This window comes from Ictalurus furcatus, chromosome 5, assembly GCF_023375685.1.
Source record: "Ictalurus furcatus strain D&B chromosome 5, Billie_1.0, whole genome shotgun sequence".
Classification (NCBI taxonomy): Eukaryota; Metazoa; Chordata; class Actinopteri; order Siluriformes; family Ictaluridae; genus Ictalurus; species Ictalurus furcatus.
This window is the reverse complement of record NC_071259.1, coordinates 8,817,484-8,824,612: the sequence shown is the minus strand read 5'-3', so window position 1 is coordinate 8,824,612 and position 7,129 is coordinate 8,817,484. Positions and strand designations below refer to the sequence as shown.

General features: G+C 40.9%; 1 protein-coding gene across 1 annotated transcript; it reads left to right on the top strand.

Moving 5' to 3' along the window:
• The first annotated feature begins 410 nt into the window (after positions 1–410).
• Positions 411–5,247, top strand: ubiad1 (UbiA prenyltransferase domain containing 1). The gene is made up of 3 exons (XM_053624627.1): positions 411–857; positions 1,365–1,932; positions 3,491–5,247. Exons 2-3 carry the CDS (start codon positions 1,380–1,382, stop codon positions 3,976–3,978), a joined length of 1,041 nt encoding a protein of 346 aa, XP_053480602.1. The 5' UTR covers positions 411–857; positions 1,365–1,379; the 3' UTR covers positions 3,979–5,247.
• Positions 5,248–7,129: the final 1,882 nt, after the last annotated feature.

The following is a 7,129-nucleotide window of genomic DNA, read 5'->3' as shown; positions in this document are numbered from 1 at the left end:
ATCTCATGTAATAGAACTAAGCAGTTGAGGGTTAAGGGCCTTGAACAAGGGTCCAGTAGTGGCAGTTTGGCAGTGTTGGGATTTGAACTCAAAATGTTCTGTACATAAGTCCAACAGCTTAACTACTGAGCTGACCAGAGTCATAACTTTCTTCCCTGAGCACTCAGTGTCTGAGACTGTATAAGGCAATGGTTCTCAAAGTGGGGCGCATGAAACATAGCTAGGGAGTCTGTGGTATATATTTTTAAAGTGTTAAGTTAAAGTAGTGTAACTCACAACCTACCATTGTGAAAGTGTTTATTAGTCTATTTGACTGTTCCCTTAAACTGAATAGGTTTAATCAAAAGCCTCCAAACTCAAAAACATGTCAGCCTATAAATAATATCAGGTTAGAAAGTTCTGGAATAAAACGTTCTATGGCTCCAGTGAATAACCAATTAAATAATGAGCCTAACTGAAGATGTGGCTTTGGTTAATAAAAATAATAAAACAATTTGTTCCGAACGCGTCGGTCCGTGGGATTGATTTATTTATTTGCTTGAAAAAAGAAAAAGAAAAAAGTTTGAGAAGCCTGTGCGGACCTTTTGAAACGTCTTTTTGTTTCCGGCCGGACCGAACACAGTGTTGTACATTAGGAGGGTTGGACGAAATGGCGTCCTTGTGCTGTGTGCTGTTAGCAGGGAGGTATTTAGCTGAACCGCTAAGCTAAATACTATTAGAATTGACACGTAGCCTGTGAGTGTGGCAGCGGGTTAGGGTTTGAGCGCCGTGCATTGCGCTGGAGAAAATCACAGAAGGATGTGTCGACAGTGTGTGAAATAGCGTTTTATCTTCTCAAAGCGGTACAGAGAAAACAGGTGAGAAATGCTAACTAGTTCTGAACTTTAAATGCGCAGGAGTGTCTCCTAATCCTCTGTAATCTCAGCCTGGCTAGCCGTTATTAGCCTCTAGCGAGTTTAACGGATTAATAATTAGCTGTAATAAACTTTGAATTGTTTAAAAAAGAGGTCGTGGTGGTTAGGGTTAGGGTGAAAGTAGTTTTATAAGGACAAATGGGGATTTATTATCTGCTCACTTCTGCTATAGTAATTAGCTACCTTGCTAACTAATCCGCTACTTGACCTCGGCTAAACTACGTGTCTCTATGTGTTATGATGATGATGATGATGATGATGATGTGCTTCATCAGTGCCCTTTACTCAACTACCGACACCTATATTTAAAGGTCTCTCTGATGGTCCTATTGTCATGTATGTCATGTCTTCTGTATGTTTTCTTCTATAAGTACAAAGCTGTTTTTCCCTCCTCATTCTGATCTCTGAATACAGTCATTGTCCTCATTTTCATATCTGTGCATGTGCCAGGTACACGGGGTAGTGATGGCAGCTGGCCAGAAGAAAACCAGCGCCGAGACGTACTTGCTGTCCGGCTCCAACGGCCTGAACGGATCAAAAGCACAAGGAGTGACTCTAACGGAGCAAACCTGCAATGGCAAGAATTCCCGGCTGGCCAAGATGGCCTCGAACGTGCAGAAGAAGTGCGCGGCGTACGTACTGGCCCTGCGGCCGTGGAGCTTCAGCGCCTCTCTGACGCCTGTGGCTTTAGGAAGCGCACTGGCCTACAAACTGGAGGGCTCTGTGGACCTTGTCATACTGCTGGTGTGCGCCGTGGCCGTTCTGGTGGTGCACGGTGCCGGGAATCTCGTGAACACTTACTACGATTTCTCCAAGGGAATCGATCACAAGAAGAGCGATGACCGGACTCTGGTGGATCGGATCCTGGAACCGCAAGACGTGGTGATGTTCGGCGCCGTGCTTTACTCGGTGGGATGTCTCTGTGCCACGTTGTTGTATTTCCTCTCTACGCTGCGGCTCGAGCATCTGGCGCTCATCTATTTCGGAGGGCTGTCGAGCTCCTTTTTGTACACTGGAGGTAAACGTGGCTCAAAAGTGCACTGGTTTTTCAGAGAAGTCGTATCTTTGGTCATTCCAAAGATTTGGTTGTTCAGCAGTATTCCTATACCAGGCCCTCTAGGATTTTGCGATCGCAGAACTTGACGCGAAATCAAGGGAACTCCGCAATATGCGGAGGAGCTTGCGTTTTTTTTTTTTTTTAGAAATTACTGCAGATTTGGGCCAAGACGCAGGCATCATGTGAACTCATCACAATGCGCGTTCGGTCAAAGCCCTCTTCAATTCACGTGCGTCGTACATGTGTACAGCTAAAAGGTCTCATTTCCTTACAAACATCACCGCTAAAGACCGTGCAAAAAATTTTGTACAATTGCAATTCCGCCAATTCATGTAGTTTTCCAGCAAAAAATGCCGCAAATTTAGAAAGAAGCCGCAGCAAAATGGAGCATTTTTAGCCACAAAAGTCACAAAAAAATCCTGTGTGCTTGGTCAATTAATTCAAACCTCTCTTTGCTCCTACTGCAGGCTGAGACAGTAGAGTGGTTGCACTGTTCTATCTCTTCTGGCTAATCTACTTTAATATGTTGTCTATATAATTCTACGTAAATCTAAGCTAAAATACTGTTGTGAAAATTTCTTGTATTTAGGTTTAGATTTGATTATTTTAACGACACGAAAATCAGCAAAATAAACGATCTTGAGCAAGCCAGTTTACCGAAGCCAGCCTGACTCCCGAGTCTTTCACCCAGCTCAGCTGCTGCTGATGAATTGTAACATGAACCCGGAGCTCTGAAACGCTGCGGCTCTTCCACATCAATATTTTTCCTCCACAGTCATCTTCAGTCACATCAGCAGCTACTGTGCCTGCTAACCCTGAGAGGTGGAGAAGGAAGAAAACATGTATTAGAATTATACAGCTCTGATATTCAGGGTGAAAAAAAAAAATCACATTCATAGATCAGGGATTCTCAAACTCTTCGCAGCCAGAGACACATTTAAGTGTAAAATAGATAAGACCATCAGAAATAATACAAGCTACCTGAAATTAATAGCCTTGACCTAAAATGTACACATTACTATTCCATACACATGCTATGGGTTGTTTTATGTGAATTTACACAAACGAACCAGTTCAGAAGTTTACATACGCTCGAGTCTTAATACTGTGTGTTGTTACCTGGATAATCAACGACGTTGATGTTTTTATGTTCTTTCAACTTTCCAACAGTGAATATATGAATTTCAGTCGATCATCCAGGTAAACGACACACAGTATTAAGAATCAAGCATATGTAAACTTCTGAACAGGTTCATTTGTGTAAATTCAGTTATTATTGTGTCTTGTGAGTAGATGTAAACATGCTATGTGAAATAGTTTATTCAGGGCAGTACTAAATAAAAAAACAATTTTTTTATGATCCCTCTTATCTTTAAAAATAAAAGTGTTCCTGCATCATAGAGAGGACGTTGTTTCAAGTACACATTTGTTGCCTTTTATTGTCATCCTGACTTGCTAGCCTTTGTATATTTATATTAATAATGAATTGTCATGTTCTGGACTCTGTGCTGTTGCGCAGGAATCGGTCTGAAGTACGTGGCACTGGGGGACGTGGTGATCCTGATCACGTTCGGCCCGCTGGCTGTGTTGTTTGCACATGCAGTGCAGGTGGGTCACCTGTCTGTGCTGCCGCTGGTGTATGCCGTGCCGCTGGCCTTGCACGCCGAGGCCATTCTTCACAGCAACAACACGCGCGACATGCAGTCGGATCGCAGCGTCGGCATCGTCACACTCGCCATCCTGGCCGGCCCGACGCTCTCGTACATCCTCTACAACGTGCTGCTATTCGCTCCCTATGCGGTGTTCTGTGTGCTGGCCACGCGCTACACCATCAGCATGGCGCTGCCGCTGCTCACACTGCCCATGGCCTTCCCACTGGAGCGCCAGTTCCGCAGTCAGCACTACACCAAGATCCCACAGAAAACAGCCAAGCTCAACCTTCTTGTGGGACTCTTCTACGTCTTCGGGATCATTCTCTCACCGGCGGGGAGCCTGCCACTGTTATAAAAGAGAGCGCCCTTTCTTGTTTTCTCATTTTAATGCTGCAAAAGAAATTGACTTCATACCTTGTCACCATTTCTTTTTAATTTTGGCAGTTTTTTTTCCAGAGTACTTGACTTTGTACCTTGCGTATAAGATTATTATTATTTATAGCAATTTTTTTTTTCATCAGTGGAAGTCCAAAATCCTGCAAAACGCACTCAAGCTTGCCATCTTCAGGATCACTTTACACCACCTGGGAGAAAAGTGAAAAGAAATCCACTGCGTTTTTTTTTTTCTTTCCTGTATTTTGTTGTACAAATTGTAATTGTGCCATTTTTTTTTTCTTCTATAGTTTAGTTATTCCTCATTTTAATTTGCTTATTAACTTATGCTTCAGGGCTAACAAACGCTTTGCAGAGGTAATGACGCTAGCTGGAAAAATCAGTATTCTTTGAAACAGCGTGTGAGCAAAGTGTTTCTGCTCAGTTACAGAGCTTTGTTAAATTTTAGTTACACACACCTGGAGAAACAGTTTATTTTCAGGAGTTTGGGGCGTATTAGTGATTATTACTAAATTGACAGTTGTCACTCAGTTACACACTGTGTAGGAATAAACAGGGCCAGATTGTATTGTGCGTTTTAACGCGTCAGGACATTGGCTGGCTTGTCACATGTTAAAGGCAGTCTGAAACCAAACTGAAGCCTTCTTTCTTTCAAGAAGGGAGAATAAAAATGTGATTTCTGTACATCTCGTATAAATAACTGTCTTTGATAAAGATTTGAACAGCATCGGGTCTTTAAAAAAAATAAACGATACTTTACAGTAAGTGACTCGACTATATTTTTTCACAATAAACAGATCAGAGACGTGTCCAAAACACTCTTGGTCAAAAGATCGCAAACTCCGCAATATTCGCAGATTACCGCAGATTTGGGCCAAGACGTGCCATGTGGTATCATCACAGTGCACATTGAGTCAAAGGCCTCTTCAATTCATGTTCACACATCTCATTTACCAACAACTTCTTGTTGCACTTGAAAGACTGTGCAAAACAATTTTGTGCAATTTTTGTGCAAATTTTGAAAAAAGCCACAGCACAATCACAGCATTTTCGGCATTTAAAAAAAAAACCCTCTGAAATCCTATACGGACTGATTATTTAAAAGATGAGGATTTTCTCAAAGTTAACAGTCATAAAATGTTTAGATAGTGTTCATAGACACTGAATCACAAAGAAACGTTAAAAGAAGAACGTCATACCTTCCATACCAGCTGTATGAACAAATTGCCACCATGCTGAATCGGGTAGCATGATTGATGCTGTTTTCATGACCAAATGGGAACTGGGAAGTTGTGGATTTCCCAGTAGGAAAGATCAGTTTGAATGGCTCTCCAAATCGTAATTCCTACTCGGAAAGTCAGAGGATTTTCCAGAGCGCCAACAGCATGATTTAAGTTTTTGTTTCAAATCACTAAATACTAGATGATACTTTGATAATTGAAACATTTAATTAATAAATTAAATGAACACATTACTTAAATGTAAATTAAAAAGTAAATTAAGTGCTAATTAACCAACTCTTTCATTCCAGTTTTTGTAGACAGCCAACAGTCAGACAGCCAACTTCAGACGGCAGAGTTCGCATGAAAGCTCCAATGCTGGAAATAAGAGATTCCATATCAGAAGGTGTCCTTTTAACAAATGGCTTAATTGTTATTCAGGATTATTGTGGAACCGAGTGCAACGGAATCATCAATGGTCGTAAGAAAAATGTGCAAAATGATATGAAGGAGTGATGCTGAGGCTGATTCCTTTCAAACCCAGACTGTAGGTTCCTGCAGCTTAGCAGTGACAGTCATGTGAGGTGAGTACACAGATCTAAAACACGTCATCACGAGGTGAGTACACAGATCTAAAACACGTCATCACCAGGTGAAGGTTTAAATATGGTCATGAGGTGGATTATTTACTCAATCGTCCTTTTATTCACCCCAAAGAAATGTCTTTTATGAACTTATATAGACTAAGCACACCTTGTTTATTCAAGGATAAACTACATAAAAGGACAGACACCAGAATTGTAAGTTTTAGGATTTGTTTTTTTTAAGTCCCTGTGAAGTAGCATTGTTTGTTTGACGTAATTTCTACTGGAACAGGAAGGCAGGGCAGGTCATATCAAGTGGCTTCTCCCCCCATTTTAATTAGCCAAGAGTGTTTGGCTAACCTCACAGCCAGAAACCTACAACTGTTGGGGGTGGGACGCTTCAGATTCTAGAGAGCATTTGACTGAACCAAAAACCTGAAAGTCATCAAAATTGTTGATCCGTATGGGTGGGAGAGAGTGAGTGTACATTTTGAATCTTCTAAATGAGAATTTGGTCATTGTTTTGGAGAACCCTAGCTTATAGATAACCTTAAAGTGCACCTATTATGGTTTTTCAAATATTACCTTTTATGTAGTGTTATAGAGCTGTTTGTGAAGGTAAAAATGTCTGCAAAGGTTCAAAAATCAAAGCGCACAAGCGGAGTTATTGACTCCCAAAAGAAAGAACCGATTCTGAACAGCTGAAACGAGTCGTTAGTAATTCCAGACTTGCTTCCTGTACTAACCTATGTAGGTTTGTAACAAAAAGCCCCGCCTCTGGTCTTCATCGGCTGCTCGCAAACAGATGGAGCTGAAACTCGTTATGGTAGTGGGTGTTTCCTTTTCAACACACACTGACAGCAGTAGACCAATCACAACAGACAATTATGAGCACATTAAAGTGTTTTTTGACCTTGGATGCATGTTAATCTATTGTATGAGGCCGGTAAAACAAATAAGGCACGTTTCAAAACCATAATAGGTGTGCTTTAAGGTTAACATATTCATACTAAAAGCCACAAAACTTCAATTTTGATTTCATGAGGACTTTAACTTTCCTATTTAACATGTTTCGTATTCAGAGGAAATGTGTTAAATGATGCTCCACATCGTTCTTATTATGCCGTCGATGAGACCTTGTGATATAATGCACTGCTTAAGACTAATAGTTTAATCAAGATGTATCCTCCCATGTAATATCATGACTGGCTGTCATGATTATTATTATTATTCATTTTTATTATTCAATTATTTAATATTTACTTTCTCTGTAGTAGTAAATGTTCTCTGCAGTGCATTATGGGTAATT